At 42.1% G+C, this 19,421-nt stretch overlaps 1 protein-coding gene across 2 annotated transcripts in view; it reads right to left on the bottom strand.

The window, feature by feature from the left end:
- Positions 1–19,421, bottom strand: part of MEGF10 (multiple EGF like domains 10) — a 178,315-nt gene that overhangs the window by 118,774 nt on the left and 40,120 nt on the right. For both annotated transcript variants that reach the window (XM_045487499.1, XM_045487508.1), the window contains exons 2-4: positions 13,668–13,804; positions 5,132–5,233; positions 2,994–3,094 (exon numbers count right to left, since the gene is read on the bottom strand). In XM_045487499.1, coding sequence (XP_045343455.1) covers positions 2,994–3,094; positions 5,132–5,233; positions 13,668–13,783 — 319 coding nt within the window. In that variant the 5' untranslated portion in view covers positions 13,784–13,804. The remainder of the gene's footprint in view (positions 1–2,993; positions 3,095–5,131; positions 5,234–13,667; positions 13,805–19,421) is intronic.

Here is a 19,421-nt window from a genome sequence, read left to right as displayed (position 1 = left end):
CTTCTGGACAGAGACCCTGGTGACTCAAAATGTGCTCTGTGGACTAGCAGCCTCTACACAATCTGTCTAGAGGAAATGCATCATCTTTAGCAGGATGAAGCAGACGTAATAAAAATAGAGCTTGCTCTCCAGAAGGATCTAGTCCAGCTAATTAAAGGATACTTTTTTCAAATATGGGTATGTATTTGCATGAAACCATCCTTCTTGCCTTCTAGGAAAACTTACTACCAAAAATTAAACTAAAATTATAACCAATTCTTGTGTTTCAATTCTGTCTGGTAACTAGAAACAGTTAACAATGATGACTATTCTGTGTACCTGACAGCAAAAACTAATTGAAAAGGAGAGCAGAACCAAGAGTCCTGTCTTCTCTCTCCCTTCTCTATCTACTAGGGTGCCTCACTGCAGCCAGCTGTTGAGAGGACAGAAGACTGACTGGAGGCATCCCCAAGAACAAGGAAGCAAGGGAAGCTTGATCATCCTCTGGGGTAAAGCTATGAAATCAAGACATCAGAGTGGAGAGATGCAAAATACCTTTAAAGAGACCAAACAGCTCCCAGGCCTCTGAGAGGAGACACTAAGCTGATCAAATATATTAACATATCTAAGGGAAAAAATGTTTCAGTGTCCAGGGGCAGTTGGTCAGGCAGGAAGGCTTAGAAAAAGAAGAACTTTAGAGGCAAATGCTAAAGCCATCAGGAGGACACCTTGCGACCCACCTAGTGTGAGATAAAGGAAAAGTCATTTCTATCCTTATAATATCGACGTGTGATGATGCTAGAGCTGGGCAGCAGCGATGCAGGAAATGACAGAGGTGTTGGGTTCTGGAAGGCTGGGACCATGAAGCACCAAAACCCTAACAGACCTTGCTTGGATCCATGCTCCTCCCACCAGCTTGCCAGTAAAATCAAGCTTCCTTAGCGCAAGGCCTTCAAGGAAAGAAGGTACGACAGAAGACTGCCCAAACACCTCTCCAGTCTCTACCTAACTTAATGCAAGAGCATCCTGACTTTATATAACATTTCTGTGACCTGGGTAATAGAAAAGAATCCTGGGAGACACAACCACTCTCTTATTATATTGACGATTGTTCTTGTACGTTAGAGCCCCGGCAAGGGCACCAAGATAACGTCATCCCGAAGCCCCTGGGAAGTGGCCAGCCCAGACAGCCAGGGTCCACGGCCGTTCTGCCTGGGCGCATGCTCAGGGCTTTGCTTTGAAAACTCCCATCAGCCTGGGCCACAGAGATCGGTTCATGATTATTCACTAAGATGTTGATTATAAACATGTCATTTTTCTTATTCGACATTATTAATCAGAGGCATGCAAACTAAGAAAAAAAATTAGCAAAGGGAAAATTGGCACACAGTTTAAGCAAAAAGCATTCCCAAATACTGTAAGTAGCAGCAGAAAGCAGAAAGACACCAAACATTTTAAAAATAGGCCTATACCTCTGACCCAGGAATTTTACTTCTAGGAAGGTATCCTTACCTACTAATTAAGGGTACGAACACAGATTTAACCATGATGATGTCTTCTAGAGCAGGTCATAATAGGTAAAACATGGAAATGGCACAAATATTCAACTGTTGAAACTGGTTAAGTATCTACAGCACAATCGCACAATGACATTTGCAATATGCTACAAAAGTACATTTACTGACCAGGGAACATACTCTCAATGTAGTCTCCTTTTCTTTTTTTTTTTTTCTTTTTTTTTTAATGTTTATTTATTTTTGACAGAGAGAGAGAGACAGAGTGTGAGTGGGGAGGGGCAGAGAGAGACAGAGACACAAAATCTGAAGCAGGCTCCAGGCTCTGAGCCATCAGCACAGAGCCCAAGGCAGGGCTCGAACTCACAGACCGTGAGATCATGACCTGAGCCGGACGCTTAACTGACTGAACCACCCAGGCACCCCTCCTTTTCTTTTGTTTCGTTCTATTTTCTAAGTTTTTCAGTGAACATTTATTATCACAAAAAGCCCTGGTTCTAAATCAAAGTTGAGGAACTGCTGCTGTTCATTTAAAGAATAGAATCCAGTCACTGGAAAGAAGAGGGCACACACACATATCCATTTAACTCCTCTCTCCACTAGAGAGCAAAGGAGTCTCAAAGAGGTATAAAGGGCTTATCTGAGGCCACCCAGGGCTATTACCCAGCGCTGCAGATACTCATGCTAAGAGGTGTTCAATTGATCCTAATGCCATCCAGTTAGAGCAGAACCTTGTCTCTCTATGCAACACCAGTGTCTCAGCTCAGGAAACAAAGTGGCCCCTCTAGCTATGTGTTGAGCCAAAATCTTGGAATGAAACCCTTTCGAATGATCTCTTCTCTATGTCCTAAACCCAGTAGTAAGAAACCTCAGTTTGCAAACTTCATCCCACATGATGTTCTAGGATTTTTCCGAAGTGTATCATAAAATATCAAGCTTGCCTTGAGACATTCCAGAGTGAACCAGTGAGCTGGGGAAGGGAGAGAGAAAATGACAAAGAAGAAGGTCTACTTTGTGACTGAGACTTAGTGTCGGTGCTTAGTGTGAAAACTCTTCTACTTTGTGAAAGCCTTCATCTTTTTGTGCACCAGGAAAGAACACACCCGCCTCTCAGAAGCTGACTTGGGACTCCAGTCCGCTGCTGCGGGAAAGTCAGGCCTCTCTTCCCTTCTGTGACCTAAGTCGAGTGACAACTTGACCCATTTCCAAAGAGACACTTATTGCAAAACTGTCATGAACACTACCACACCCAGCCTTCAATAATCCTTCTATAACATCTGTTTTCTCCTCAGGCAACATTCATTTGGAGGTTTTTTATCACACCGAGGAACAGAGCAATGCTTGCCTCATTCCACAGACCAGGAAAGCAGCCATCAAGAGGGAAAGGGAATAGTCCAAGCTTCCCCATCTCCCCAGGCCTCCATCTTGGCTGCCATTAACAGATGCACACCAGCACCGGGAAAAATAAGTGACCCACAAAGGGATAAAGGTCTTACTTACGGACACACATTTCCCGGCTTTCATAAAATCCAGGACAACACTGAGATTTGCGCCTATACATAGTTTTCTCTCCATGTCGATAGGCCGTCCGATAACTGATTCTACACAGAGGGAGAAAACACACTGTTACTTCTTTTTTTTTTTTTTTCTTCAACGTTTTATTTATTTTTGGGACAGAGAGAGACAGAGCATGAACGGGGGAGGGGCAGAGAGAGAGGGAGACACAGAATCCGAAGCAGGCTCCAGGCTCTGAGCCATCAGCCCAGAGCCTGATGCGGGGCTCGAACTCACGGACCGCGAGATCATGACCTGGCTGAAGTCGGACGCTTAACCGACTGCGCCACCCAGGCGCCCCCACTGTTACTTCTTTTGACTGACAATTTGATTAGAAATCAAGAATTTTTATTTTAATACCAAAGGGCTGTTACATATATATATATAATAAAGGTATGAAGAGCAAAGTATTCTAAAACAGTTAAGAAGAAACAGGGAGGGGCACCTGGGTGACTCAGTCGGTTAAGATTCCAACCTCGGCTCAGGTCATGATCTCACAGTTTGTGAGTTCGAGCCCACAGTTAGGCTCTGTGCCGACAGCTGGGAGCCTGGAGCCTGCTTCGGATTCTGTCTCCCTCTCTCTCCGCCCCTCACTGGCTCTCCCTCTGTCTCTCTCTCTCAATAATAAATAAACATTTTAAAAACTTTTAAAAGAAGAAGAAATATGGAATAAATGTCTTGATGAATAGTATGCTAACTCTTATCAGTTTGCTAAGAATATATTAAAATTGCCCATTTAAGTCAAGTTATACTTTATTTCAAGGGATCAGAAGTTTTATGACTTTCCTATTTCACTTATCTTGAGATAGCTCAGAGTATAATTAATTTCAGCTATGACACTGATCTAATTACCATTCACATATGTTTTAAAGGAAGAATTCAGAGAATTCCTCGAAAAATGAGACAACACAGTCTCATCCCACTACAAAATAGAAGTATACAGGGGCGCCTGGGTGGCTCAGTCGGTTGAGTGTCTGACTTCAGCTCGGGTCATGATCTCACAGTCTGTGAGTTCGAGCCCCGTGTCAGGCTCTGTGCTGACAGCTCAGAGCCCGGGGCCTGTTTCAGATTCTGTGTCTCCCTCTCTCTGTAACCCTCCCCCATTCATGCTCTGTCTCTCTCTGTCTCAAAAATAAATAAACGTTAAAAAAATTAAAAACAAAAATAGAAGTATACAGACAAAGGACTCTCACATTTAACTAAAGCTTCATTCATTCACTGATTCATTTATGCAACACAGGTTCACTGAGTGCTTAATATATTCCAGGCACTGCTCTAGGCACTGGGAAAGTAGCTCAGAGTGAGCAAAACAATACAAAGCCTTGCCCTCAAAGAACTTACACTCTACTGGGGAAGACAGACATATAGAATTTAAGTGCAGATACATATTAAACAAATAAATCGGTCATATCATGACTATATATGATTATATAGTGTGATGAAAAATAAGGCCTGAGTAAGGAAAGAGAGCGTGACAGGAAGGGAATACTTGTTTAGATGGAGTGGTGGAGGAAAGCCTGTCTGAAGAAATAACATTGAGTATAACATTTAGTGCAGTATAAATCAACAGGTGTCACATTAGACCCATGACTCACACCATGGTAAGCATTTTACCAATAAAAGTAAGGCATCGCTGGTCCCTTCCATATTAACATTCATATTTAAGATGTTTTTCTTCTCTGTTTTCACATTTATAGGGGAAAAAATGTGGCTTAGGTTGAGTTCAAGTTTAAATTAGTCCAAATTGAGTCAGATATCCAAGTAGAAACGTATGCTGGAATATGAGTTTCTTGACGTCCATAATTAAGAGCGTCTCTTTTACGCATCACACAAAAGCTGCATGATTCTTGCTAAACAAACTATGGTAACCAGGAGACACTTCCCCTGTAAGCTCATCAAGGGCATGGACAGGCTTTTTTTGCATGTCTGTATCTCCTATGGTTCGGAACAAGGCTAGGACAGTAACAAGCACTCAATAACTATTGACTAGATGAACAGACGCATCTTCTCATACATGTAACGTCTCTGTAGTAAAGTACTTCCCAGTTAGCCAAACTCCATAAATAGACCTGAGCTTTGATTACCTGTGCCGCGTACATTTAAACCAGTTCAGAATGTCAGTGCAGCTGGTGTAGTAAATTTGATCGAAGGGATGTGGGTATGACTCTTGCACAGTCACTGAGTAGCTGAAAAGAAGAAGAAAGGTAAGGAATCAGTAGTTCCTACTCTTACATTAATGAGGTACTGTGTACATACAAGCATCATAGACTAAATTATCTCCATTTGCTGACTTTCAAAAGAGAATCTCCACGTGTTTATAGGTTTTTATTTGACTGAGAACACCAAAAGGACCAATATTAATAATACATTTAAAAGATAAGAATTCATGTTCTAAATTCATAAAAGAATTCTCTTTACTACTCACCATTAACTCTGATAACCCTAAACTTGAAAACATTACCACCATGTACGTTTCTGTATTTAATGGCATCCCCTCATCCCAGGTGTCCAGGCTTAACCCAGAACTTACACAAGGAAGTTTTCAATCGAAATGTGCATGCAAATAATAAGCTAAGAGACAATGTGAATATTATTACTAGTACATTTCGGTACTGATTCTGGAAAATCAAAAAGAACACACTTCTCAGGTTGGAACTTGAATTAATTTGGTTTTGGGTTCCTGCCCTACTTTTCAGGCGGTGGAAGAATATATACAACCTCTGAATAAAAACTACAAAGAAGTCTCTAAGCTAGGTTCTAAACACACAGCTGAAACAATTAGCCTGAAATATACATACCCACAGCCTGCTGCTACTTAGCCTGGGTTTTCAATACATTTCACTAACAGCTTCTTGTTAAAGTAAAGGCATGCCATCCTAAGAGCCTAAGAATGCAGGTGGAAAACATCCACGAAACACAAAAGCATTCAATGTTCAATGTCATATTTCTTCATTTTAAAGCAGTCTATTACATGGCTCAAGAGCTTAGAGCTCCTGCCTATAGGAGAACCCGAAGCATCCTCTTGTCCAAACAAGTTAATCCTCTTCTCTTTAACAGTCTCAAAGATTTTCACTAAAATCGTTAATTCACCCTAGCAAACAAAACAGGCCACAATTATGGACTCACTTGCAGCAAATCAATGGACCAACTTCATTATTAGGTACAGATGAGACTTCTCTAGTCTAGGTATTGACTAGAGAAGCCACAGAAGGAATGAGTTTGAAATGTTGGCATAAAGAATTCAGGTTAGGGGTGCCTGGGTGACTCAGTCGGTTAAACATTTGACTCTTGACTTCAGCTCAGGTCATGATCTCACGGTTTGTGGGGTTGAGCCCCACATCAGGCTCTGTGCTGACATTGCCAAGCTTGCTTGAGATTCTCTCTCTCCCTCTCTCTCCCTGCTCCACCCCCTGCTCACCCTCTCTCCAACAAAAATAAATATTTCAGGTTAGATATAGGGCAGAACCTTCTCATCTGAAAAGCTATGCGGTGCTGGCCTCCCCACCACTGGGATTTCTTTCTCCAGCCAGTCTCTGTTAGCTATAACATACTTAGGCTTCAATAGGAAGTCTATAAAATAACCTAACTATTCACCCTTTTGTGTATTTCATTCTTTGGGCCATTGCACCTTGATTTCTAGGTAAATTTAGGGATCCTCTACAAATCTTAGGCAGATGCAACAGGTCTTACCGAACAGATCATTGGATTAGCAGAAGACAGGGTTATCCTGATCTAACAGTAAGAAACTAGATGGCCATCAGCAAATAACCTTCTTTTCCTGTTTTTATTTTTTTTTTAATGTTTTTATTTATCTTTGAGACAGACAGAGACAGAGCATGAGCAGGGGAGGGACAGAGAGAGAGGCAGACACAGAATCGAAGCAGGCTTCAGGCTCTGAGCTGTCAGCACAGAGCCCGACGCAGGGTTCCAACTCACCGACTGTGAGATCATGACCTGAGCCAAAGTCAGACGTTTAACTGACTGAGCCACCTAGGCGCCCCTTTCCTGGGTTTTGATAACCACATTTTAAAACCAGGGGGTCAGGGGTAGTCTTGAAGATCCCTTCCACTTGGCATTCTGAATTTCTAACGTACATTTTAGGTGACTATTTTCTTCTCTACCATATGCAACCTGAGGCTGCCGGCAAGAACAGGTTCAGATGATCGCACAGTATGCAAATGCCAACATCTGTGATATTACTCCTTTAGGGGAAAAAAGGCCTCTGTTAAAATACAAAGGTTCTTAGGGTGGGTGCCTGGGCAGCTCAGTCACTCAAGCGTCTGACTCTTGATTTCGGCTCAGGTCATGATCTCACGTTTTGTGAGATTACAGCCCCATATCCTGTTCTGTGCGGACGGCACAGAGCCTGCTTGAGATTTTCTCTCTCTCCCTTGCCCTCTTGCCCTCCCCCGACTCATGCTCTCTCTCAAAATAAATAAATGTTTTAAAACATATATAAAGTTTCTTGGAACAAAATATCACAGTAAGCTATTAATGTCTTCTGACTTCAGCACTGTTCCGAGGTTCACGTTAATGCAAATTAGAAGACCTCACCAACTTTTTTCCTGCCTCTCCAGCTGCTTGTAAATAACTGAACCTCGAGGTCTGTAGCATTATTTGTCCACTCCGTTTTCAGTGGACAGCAAAGCAGATGAACATCTTCTGTATATGAAACTACCATACAGGTGCGGTCTTGTATTACCTGTGAACAAAACACAGCTGCTCTCCTCCACTAGAGGAGTTAAAAAGAAGCCACTCTAAATCAATGCCAGTTGGGTGACAACAATATTCTACCAGGCCCTACAGCACTAATACAAGTGAACTACATTGGTTTGTTGGAACTACACCTAATGCTTTATTCCCATAAAATTTCAAAGGTTATGTTATGACATTAAACGTCTGTATGCCTTCAAGAGCAGAAGTGATCATAGACAAATGGGTCCCGGGCAAACGCATCCCATTTGATGTGGATGGCAATCATGAGAAGTATGTTCACTAATTTCTAGCAGCCTGTAAGGTTGTTTCAAATGAGAAGAAATACTGAAGAAGAGGAATTTGCTCTCTGGCCTCTTGCCCCTCACCAACAGCACACACTTGCAGGATGCTTCCGTGGTGTTAGAAGATACAAAAGCTCTTCTCCATGAAACGGTCATCGAACCATTTAGGATTCCAACTCAACGAAAAGGTATTGAACATCTCTGCCGCTCCCACCCGTTAAGAGCTCTCAACAGAGGCCAGCTCACAAGGCTAAAAACAACACAATATGGCTTTAACAGAGAAATATGTACAGTTTGGGGAATAACCAAAGACAAAATTGACGATGCTTTGAGCCTTTCTCTTCCACCTCGACTCCTCTTCTTAAAATTATTGGGAAGCTAGGGGAGCCTGGGGGGCTCAGTCAGTTGAGCATCTGATTTCGGCTCAGGTCACGATCTCACAGTTTGTGGGCTCGAGCCCCGCGTCAGGCTCTGTGCTGACAACTTGCTCAGAGCCTGCAGCCTGCTTCAGATTCTGTCTCCTTCTCTCTGCCCCTCCCCCGCTCATGCTCTGTACCTCTCTGTCTTTCAAAAATAAATAAATGTTAAAAAAAATTTTTTTAATTATCAGGAAGCTCAAACTCAGTTCAGAACTGACTGAAAACAAATTACTTGGCACGATGATCAGAAACAGGCTTCTGGTCAAGTCTGTGGGAGAAAGCCTCTAAGCCTTTTCACACCAAATTTCCTTTCTGTTGCATTTTATACATTCTTCCTCTTTTCTAGACAATCTTTCTCTCTTTTCTTACCCATTTTTAATGGCATTACAATCACACTACAAATTTTGGAGAACAACATTTTAAGGAGAGAATTCTCTAACTCATACGTAACCACCAATAGCATAGAGCAGATTTTTTTTACATTCTCCAGGGGTTTTTTGTTTTAGTTAGCTTTTTAGTTTTTATATTATTACAACCATACAATGCACATAATTTTGACAATTACTGTTAAACTCGAGTATATTATAAGCATGGACTAGTAAATAATTTTCAAATTGTGACTGCCAAATACTCCGTAGATTTGCTCAATACCCACCTAACTAGTTGAACAACTAACTTGTCACTTTTCAAGGGGCCACTTTGTGGAAGCTGTGTGCTTGTAATCTGAGGGGAAAGGTCTCTGAACGGGCTAGCCTCCTCTGGGTCTTTATCACAGCTTCCGGGCTGCCGTTTGAACTTAATCAGCGCCTTTGCTAACAGTCCACACTTCCATGTTCATCAGCGACTGCTCTTTTTTTTTTTTTTTTTTTTTTAAATTCTTGAGAGAGAGGGAGAGAGAGAGAGCACCTGCAAGTGGGGAAGAAGGGCAGAGGGAAGGAGAGAGAGAAACCCAAGCAGGTGCCATACTCAGCGTGGAGCCCACTGAGGGGATTTATCCCACGGCCCTGGGATCGTGACCTGAGCCGAATTCGGGAGTTAGACGCTCAAACGACTGAGCCACCCAGGCGCCTCAGCAGCTGCTCTTATGTACTCACTTCAGCAGCACATATACCAGCGGCTGCTCTTAAAGGCAGCGTGGGAAGGAACTTTCTTGACTGTCTACTTCAATCGTGTGTTTTTCTTTCAACGTTTATTCATTTTCTTGAGAGAGACAGACACAGTGGGGTAGGGGCAGAGAGAGAGAGAGGGAGACACAGAATCCGAAGCAGGCTCCAGGCTCTGAGCTGTCAGCACAGAGCCCGACGAGGGACTCAAACCCAGGAACAGTAAGATCATGACCTGGCTGAAGTCGTACGCTTAACCGACTGAGCCACCCAGGTGACCCCAAACGTGTTTTTATCATAAATGATCAGCACTGAGCTCCCTGTGCTAGCAGTCACTCTACAGCCAGCACTAACACCACGGCCCCGAGACACCACCCTGTCCCATGCTACCTCTCAGATGTCATTAGAACATCTAAAGCTTCTAAAGTAGGCAATAAGCGCCAAACTGCGGTATCAATGGAATCTGACCTCAATTCTACGCTACTTTCCCCACAGCGATGCAGAACTCTTCATCTCCTGCTTGTTTGCTTAATCTTCTCAAATACACTGAAAACATATCACCACCGTGATTTTAACCTATTAAATATCATCCGGGGAGAAACCCCAGCAAGATTTAATGTAAGGTCAAAGAACGGGAGGGGGGGGGCGGGGGAGCCATCATCACTTGGATGCATTCCAAAGTGGTTAGTGACATTTTATCTGCCAAAATGATCTTGTTACTTTCATCAGACATGGTAGGAATTATCGTTTCTTATCTCTGCTCGCTTCAGGACTAGCTGCAATCAGTACCACTTCTGTGCTCCACCCCCAAGGCGACGGACAAAGAAGCGCTCCTCTTCACTTGCGTCTTCCTGAGAGGAAACCCTAATAGATGCAAACACTTCAACCCCCAGAACAGGGAAAGGGATGCGGAGAAGAAACAGAAAGTTCACGGAATCATCAGTCTCCCCCAGGACGCTGCGCAGGCTGCCTTTAACAACAAGCACCCCCTGTATATTCTAAATGATTTAACTTTCGTTAATTTCATTTCATGTACACCTTCTGAGAACTGCTGCATTAAAAGGAGGCCTGCTTTTGTCTGAAAATAAACGATTCAGCAGGCCTGGGGCAGGGCCTGACGGTCTGCATTTCTGACAGGCAATGCTCATTAAGCACACTGTGGAAAGCAAGGCTCCGGCCGAATCCACTTGGGACAGGTGGGGTTTAGATAAGGCACAGCTACAGCGAGCCCCGCTCGGACCTACTACCAAGAATTTTGTCCTTGAAACTCATCTTCCTCTCCCCATTTCAATTCAAGCCCTATTTCACTTTTTTTAATGTTTATTTATGTATTTTTGAGAGAGACAGAGAAACAGAGAAAAACCCAAGCAGGCTCCACAGCATCAAGATAGAGCCAGACGCTTAACCGACTGAGCCACCCAGGCGCCCCTACCCGAGTGTTTCTGAAAATACAGGACAAGGCGTCACCCGCACTTTCATTTGACCATTTTAATTTACATTCCTTCCTTCATTCTTGTCAAACAATCCCACTTTCTTCTACCTTTCTTCAAAGAATCATCATCTAGCCTTAAAACGGGAAATGTATCAATAAGAAGATTACGGTTGTCCATCCTTTTTTCTAGCAGGTCATGGAAAAAAAAATACAGTCAGGGGGGAAAAAAAACCCTCCATCATTTCCCTACTCTTTCACCCTCATTTGCCGTCCCCATTAGTTAGTATTTTAGAGGTTACTCTAATCACTTCTTCAACAGTGGGATTGCATTAGGTTTAGAGACCAATGTGCCCCCTGTTGTCTGTCTCTCCTCTCTCCCCATTGCCCCACTGATTCCCATATGAAGTCCTTTCATTCCTTGTCAGAAGGTACTCAAGCAACAGTTATTTCTTGAGCACGTGCCCTAAGCAAGGCAGTGTTTTAGACGCCGGGAATTATCAACGGCAAACAGAACATGCAATTATGTGTTGCCAAGTTTCGTCAAACCGTTGAACGAGGAATCGGGGCAAAATGTGCGTGTATGAGAGGGTGCTGGATTAACTCAAGTCTTGGTTGTTTTTTCTTTATAGCCTTTCCCTCAGAGAGCCCACCTGTTCAATCTCATCATACTGGGGACTCCCAATCCTGTACTCCCAAACACAGCCAGGCCCACCTCTCACACCGATCTTAAGAACACAACATGGCAGAACCACACTAACCCCTTCCCTCTCAAATCAACTCTCTTCCTTTAATTTTTTTCATATGTGCAATGACACCTCCACTCTTTCGCCGGGCAGGCTGTAAATCCCCCCCTTTCCTGCCTCCTTCACATCCTACAATCAATGTATGACCAAGATTCTGACTGATTCTTATTTCAGAGCATCTTACGAATTTGATTTTTTCCTTCTATTCCAAAGCTTGCATCCTCCCACAAATTCAACCGTCAATGGCCCTCCCTTTTTTAAATGGGAAATGTACCCCTTCTTATATTCACGGACTCATTTTTATGCATTTATGGGTGTTCATTATGCACTTCGTAAATGAAATACTTATGGGAGGTGCTGTAACGATTATGAGGATAATCAATACGAGGTCCTTCCCCTTCATTTCTACGTAATATAGTTAATACCGCAAACACATAGAACTTTATTACATACACGTATTTCCTCTACAGCTTAAAGTTTCATAATGGAACTATGTGTGTAGGAACCAGTGCGCCCCTCCAATACCCCAGCTGCTGTGCTGGGAAGCCTCGGACCTGTGTTCGTTTGTTTTTTCTTTTCCATTTATTTATTTATTTTTCACTTATTTATTTAAATTCAAGTTAGTTGACATACGGTGTGGTATTGGCTTTTACCTGGTGACTGGAATGTGTACCCTGTGGTGTGCTACTCATGGCGCTGGGGGTAATGGGGACAAGCGATGGAGAGGTGGATGCAATGGCATATACAGCTATCAAACATACCTATTACTCTTGAGCACTGGGGCATACTAGAAGGATGCCACCTTCTCTTTGAAAAACTGACATGTTCAATGTTACTTTTGGATAAAGATGTTTTCTTAGGAATGCAACTAGCACAGGAGAGGGGCGTAGACAACATTTGACTGTACTGTAATGGCAGTGGATGGTCTGTGCTATCTGCACGTTCCCAAAAGGACTAGGGGATCTCTGACAATGACCTGTTGTGTCGTACGTCCTCTGTATTTCCCACTGCAAAATGCCCTGATCTGCACACTACATTGTCTGCTTTGCTGTAATCTATTCAACCACACCCTCCTGCGGTCCTGTACTAACACTAGTCTTTTGCTCAAGGCCCTCAGCGGTCTGGGTAGCCCTGGTTTCAAGCTCCCTTCCATTCCCAGAACCGCACATCATCACCGCCATCCACTTGTCTTATTCAAGTCTTTGAGAACATCTCAGCCTTTGCCCTGTTCCTCCAGAAACCTTGTCTCCCTTTTCAGGCCACATAAAGCCCAGTTTTCTTACACCATACATTCCAGCACTTCAGGACAGCATCTCATGCTGTCTTTCACTGCTCACGCATCAGTTCCTCATGCATAAGTCTAGCTCCCTGAGCTTACTGCAAATAGACCGAGAGCAAGGAGAAGATGCCTGGGAGATCATTTTGAGGGAGCTAGTAATATTTTCCCTGCATCATACAATTGCTCCTGTGTTGGAATCAACAGATCAAGTTTTCTTTCACTTTATATTCCAGAAGACCAAGGTGAATAACACCGTTTAGTTTATTAATATAACCACTGCTTTTTACATAAATAAGTCATTTCATCATCTCTTCTCAAATTCTAATTTCATATATCAGACTGCTAATGATAGTACATTAAAAAATAACTTATCTGAGGGGCGCCTGGGTGGCGCAGTCGGTTAAGCGTCCGACTTCAGCCAGGTCACGATCTCGCGGTCCGTGAGTTTGAGCCCCGCGTCGGGCTCTGGGCTGATGGCTCAGAGCCTGGAGCCTGTTTCTGATTCTGTGTCTCCCTCTCTCTCTGCCCCTCCCCCCTTCATGCTCTGTCTCTCTCCCAAAAATAAATAAACGTTGAAAAAAAAATTTTTAATAAAAAAAAAATAACTTATCTGAAATCATTTCGCAGAGTACTTTCAAAACTATTACCTTTCCCAGTGACTGCACACATTAGGGTCTTCAAGATTCAGCGAGGATGCTGTCCTGCTCCAGAGACATAACAATAAACCAATGAAGCTCAGGCATGACTTCAAAGAAATAACCATTTTTTTTTACTGAAGAACAACCTATAAGAAAAAAAAAAAAAAAACACTCCAAATTAGAGATGCATTAAAGTGACCCAAACATAATTCTTTTCAGTACAGCAACCATTCAGTACCAGTTGTCACTAGGGCCGAACGAGGCATAACAAGCCATGTGTTTAAATAGACAGGTCACCAGATTTCATGGTCCAAGAGAGAGGTATTCCTTGTGCTGTGCAGGGGGGACACCACTTTGTAAATTACAAAAAAATGTGCAAATCATCATTAATTGCCACCACAACAAAAGCCCTTCTCATCCATGCCAGCCAACATTAAAGGAATCTACCCGAACAACACAGAGCAACACAGGCTTCCAGACTCTCTCACCAGGCACATTTCCCTTCTGGAAGAAGAGGGCTCACAGAGGAATCTGGCCTCATTTGTCCCAGAGGATAAATGATGAAACAGAAGCTCCATTGACTCAAGAGAGAGGCACCTCAGCTCAAAGTGAGATTCATTCAATAATTCATTCAATGTGCACTGAACGTCTGCTCTATCCTAGGCACCGTGCAAAAACTGGACATAAAATACAGATGTGGTTTCAGTCCCTGGCCAGTGAGACATTGATAATTTAATCATCATGATGTACAATTGTTATACGTAGTGCTTCACTTTTCCCATTTGCTCAACAGAAACAAAACCAGCTACCTTATGGACGGTTCTTCATAGGTGTACAGAAACAGGTATAAAGCTGTTTGGAGGTGGGTGTTGGAGAAAAACATCCTGGTATTACTGAGAGGAAGAAAGAACACAACAGAGAAGCAAATAATAACATATCGGCAAAACAGGCTGGGCAAAGGAGATACCAAGAGGAAGGAGAATGGTCCACACAGAGAAAACCGGAAGTAAGGGATGGTCAGGCACATTTTAGGAAGCTCAAATTCATTCAGCCAAGAAAGAGACAGAGGCATATCACAATGGGTTTTATACACCATTGCAAAGTACATGAACTTCACTGGGGATAACACAGACCTTGCAGGGAACTGAGTGAAACTGAGAGGCTTTTAGGACTTGGAATCCATTGAACTTGGTGACGGAAGGTGGGAATGAAAGAGAAGAGCGCTCCCTGGGAGAGCCCCTTGGGTCGAGGGCATGCTCTTCACTAAGGTGGGAGGCACAGACACCCTCCCCTTTCGGAAGGAAGAAGCTGAAGTTCAGTTTCAGATACGTCAAGTAAGAGGTTCCCATGAGATACTCAAATGAAGTCATCTGCAAGCATCTACTGAACACCTACTATGTGCCAGGCACTCATCAGCTCGGATGTTGTAACAGCAAGCATGGCCTGCACCTGGAACCCATGCCCAACTCCTAACCTCTAGGAACTTATCACTTAGTAAGGAGGAAATGTCTAATTGTCACATGTATATAAAGTGATTTTATATAATTATTATAAAAACGAACATGGATGGTTCAGTCGGTTGGGTGTCCGACAAGATTTTGGCTCAGGTCATGGTCTCACAGTTCCTGAGATCGAGTCCCACATCGGGCTCTGCACCGACAGTGCAGAGCCTGCTTGAGATTCTCTCTCCCTCTCTCTCTGCCTCTACCTCTCTCTCTCTCTCTCTCTCTCTCTGTCTCAAAATAATAAATAAACATTAGAAAAATGGGACAGGGAACTATAAATAGCTGAACCTCTTACTAATTAAAAAGAGAATAAATATCAACTGGCCTGTCGGTAAACTAGAGAAACTAGTAACAATAGGCCAGATTATGTGACTAAAACAGTTACTTTCGGGGTGAAAGCTGGCATTTTGAGAAGCTATACTAACTTCCCACACAAGTGTGGAACAACCTTGCAGTTTAAAAAGGTAAGCTTATCAGGGCACCTGGCTGGCTCAGTTGGTAGAACATGTGACTCTTGATCTCAGGGTTGTGAGTTCAAGCCCCACATTGGGTGTAAAGATTACTTTTATTTATTTTTTTAATATGAAATTTATTGTCAAATTGGTTTCCATACAACACCCAGCGCTCATCCCAACAAGTGCCCCCCTCAATACCCATCACCCACCCTCCCTACCCTCCCACCCCCCGTCAACCCTTAGTTTGTTCTCAGTTTTTAAGAGTCCCTTATGCTTTGGCTCTCTCCATCCCTAACCTCTTTTTTTTTTTCTTCCCCTCCCCCATGGACTTCTGTTAAGTTTCTCAGGATCCACATAAGAGTGAAAACATAGGGTATCTGTCTTTCTCTGTATGACTTATTTCACTTACCATAACACTCTCCAGTTTCAAAAAAGAGTAAGATTATCTTCAAAAAACATCAACAATAATACCAGCAAAAATCTCACCGTAGGAAATAGTTTATCCTTCAAATTCAAGAGAACTGATCAAGTGAGGAAGTACTCAGTCTTTCAAAATCAAGACTGATTATAAGGATAGTAAGTCTCTCGTGATAAGTCATCTATCTCTAAGTGGACAAAAGCTAACACTAAAGAAAACATTGATTTAGAATAAGGAAAAAAGATTACGAATTTGTAGGAAAGTTAAAAGATACTATAAGCCACTATGAGAGGTCGTGAAATCTTCAAAAGGGGGAGTTTCAGTCATCACAAAATGTATTCTAACATAAAGAGCATAAGTGGGTAGCCAAAATAGGGCTTATAAATTAATTCAGATTATTGGTGTTTGTCTCGAAGTTGTAGGATCTGAAGCTTAACATGACGCATCTAAAGAAGCCACTCTGCTTAACAGGAATGAATATAAGTGATAACGAAAGGCAGTAACAGCTCACATTTCCTGACCGATGGCTGTGGGCCAGACGCTGTGTCGAACCTTTGATGTGTGTTTCCATCCAACCCCCCACAGCCATTTACCTAAGAAGTGGTGTTTTTATTATCCCATCTCACAGTTGAAGATGCGCGATAGACTGCCAATGTTTCCCTCACTCCTCAAAAAAACAAAACCTTTAATATATTTAGTGGTAACAGATAAGCATGGCAAGTATCTGTCTCATTGCTTTATCTATGTTAGGATAAGCGTTTTGTTTCAATGAAGTGTGAAATATGTATATTAACTTTCATTCTTTCCTCAAAGATAAAAACGCGTACTAGTCAGCAGTAATGGGCCATCTACTTACCAACAATTACCCCAAATTGGAAAGCTTATTATATCGTGAGTCACCCACATCTTCGACTCAAACCATCCATTTCCCAATTAGAAATGTTTAGTCTGTAAAGTTAGAAATTGCTGCAAGCAGTGACTCAAACTGCCAAGAAAAAGAAAAAGGCTGTGTGTTTTCTTTTAATGTAAAAATGTTAACGCTAATCTTTCGGTAGCCCTTCCTGCTCTGCACTTGATGTGTGGCTCTGCAAAGGCTTTAACCTCTCTATAGGAATGGCAGAGAAAAAGGAAAAAAAAAAGCAAAATTTGGTCACCTCCCCTTTGCTTTTGAAATTTGGCATAGAGAAAACTCTGTGTTGCAAAGCTCCTGGAGGTGTTCATAGAAGGGAAAATATAAGTACGTTTTAAAAATGTATATATACATCAGCTTGTCTCATTCCCAAAGGATTTTCTGCATTCTAGAAAATTAAGTGAATTCTAGAATAATCTACGTTAAAGTATAAAACATCAAAAGCAAAAATAATTGCTAGATCAAGATTCAGGGAACATGCAAACACATATACAGGTTAAAACCATTTAAGAAAATGATTCAAATATTTCATATGGTGAGGGGAGAGGACATTGCAGAAATATGCCAATGAGCTGTAAAAAACTACAGAAATACAGCATCTCACTATATTCAGAAACAGATGTTCCTTCGTTTTGTTCTGTCTTGTTGAATAAAGGTACTGAAAAGCAGAGGTGCCTGGGTGGCTCTTGACTCCTGCCCAGGTCAGGATCTCATGGTTCCTGAGTTCAAGCCCCACTTTGGGCTCTGCACTGACAGAGTGGAGCCTCCTTGAGATTCTCTCCTTCCTCTCGCTCTGCCTCTCCCCTGCTCCCTCTCTTTCAAAAATAAATACACATTTAAAAATAAAATAAAATAAAATAAAATAAAATAGTAATGAGAGGCCATCCAAGTCACATAGGGCATTACATACACCCTTTCCCTATTTCATGTTTTCTTCTGTAGGTTTTGATGAGCAAATGTGGGTACGTTTTTTTCCTTTATATCTACCCTGAAGGAAGAAAGTTCAATACATTTTTCCCCCTCATGTCTCTGTTTTAAGCTATGCCATCTTGCCTTACACTCTAATCTTCCACTTTGAAAACAAAACGCAATCTTTAAAAAAAATAGCATTATTTGAATTGAAAAAGAAAGGTAACAAGGTGATTTGTTTCATTAAAATAGACATTTGGAAAATATTCAAAATTCTAAATAAAGAGTTATGCTACCCCCACCCACTCAGTCTTCCTCTTCCAACAACTTTCCTTATGATTCCATTTAACAAAATGTAAAATGTAAAAAAAAAAAAGAAAGAAAGAAAGATAGAGAGTCATTTGCATGAACCCCCTAGTGCCAAACTTGATTGCATTCCATATCATTCACTTAATTATTATGGAAAAATCAAAACAGAAAATCAGTACAACTGATTAGCATTGCTAAAGTGCTCCTATTAGAAAAAAGAAACACAGCAGGCAGAATTAACTCTTGCTGCCTACTAGGAAGGTAGGCTTTGCTTATTCTCACAGAAAGCTCAATAAATAATCAGGTTGAACACAGTCCTTACAATGGATGAATCAGGGCTCTGATGAGAGGGAGCAGTTTTTTTCTCAGTGTATTAGAGAGACATAAATAACAGGGCGTTGATTTACTAATTTATTTTTGCAACAACAGAGGAATAAATGATTCCAGACAATCCTTTCTGGTTCTAAAATCTATTTCCTTCCTAGAATCATTAAGGGCACACATAGAAATAACTTTGATGCCCTCACCCAGTTTTTTTTTTCTTTTTAAGCACATTTCCCTAAAATCATCTCACAATTTTCTAAGTGAAAAGACATTTCTATTTATTTATTTATTTATTTATTTATTTATTTATGTTTATTTATTTATTTTGAGAGAGAGAGAGACAGTGAGAGAGACAGAGAGCACAAGGAGGGAGGGGCAGAGAGAAAAAGAAAAATAGAGCATCCCAAGCAGGCTCCACTCTGTCAACCCAGAACCCGATGTAGGACTGAAACTCACCAACTGTGAGATCATGACCTGAGCTGAAACCAAAGTCAGAAGCTTAAACTGACTGAGCCACCCAGGTGCCCATGAAAATAAGTTTCTCGATTAAGAATAGCCACATTTCCGGGGCTCCTGGGTGGCTGAGTAGGTTAAGTCTCTAACTCTTGGTCTCGGCTCAGGTCGTGACCTCATAGTTTGTGGGTTCAAACCCCCCGCATTGGGCTCCAAGCAGGCAGTGCAGAGCCTGCTTGGGATTCTCTCTGTCTCTCCCCTCCTTTCTCTGCCCTTCCCCTGCTCACACACTCTCTCTCAAAGTAAATAAATGAACTTTAAAAAAGAGAGAGGGAGAGGGAGGATAGCCACATTTCCACAATCCCCACCCACTCTCTGGGTACCAAAAGCCACCGATTTTAATCACTCCATAATGTTATCTATAGAGAACATACTAGCTTTTCTTCAGAACGGCCACCTAGGTGGGGCAGAAGGTAGCCT

This window comes from Leopardus geoffroyi, chromosome A1, assembly GCF_018350155.1.
Source record: "Leopardus geoffroyi isolate Oge1 chromosome A1, O.geoffroyi_Oge1_pat1.0, whole genome shotgun sequence".
In the NCBI taxonomy this organism is placed as follows: domain Eukaryota; kingdom Metazoa; phylum Chordata; class Mammalia; order Carnivora; family Felidae; genus Leopardus; species Leopardus geoffroyi.
The sequence above is the reverse complement of the archived record's forward strand: the minus strand, read 5'-3'. Positions and strand labels throughout refer to the sequence as shown.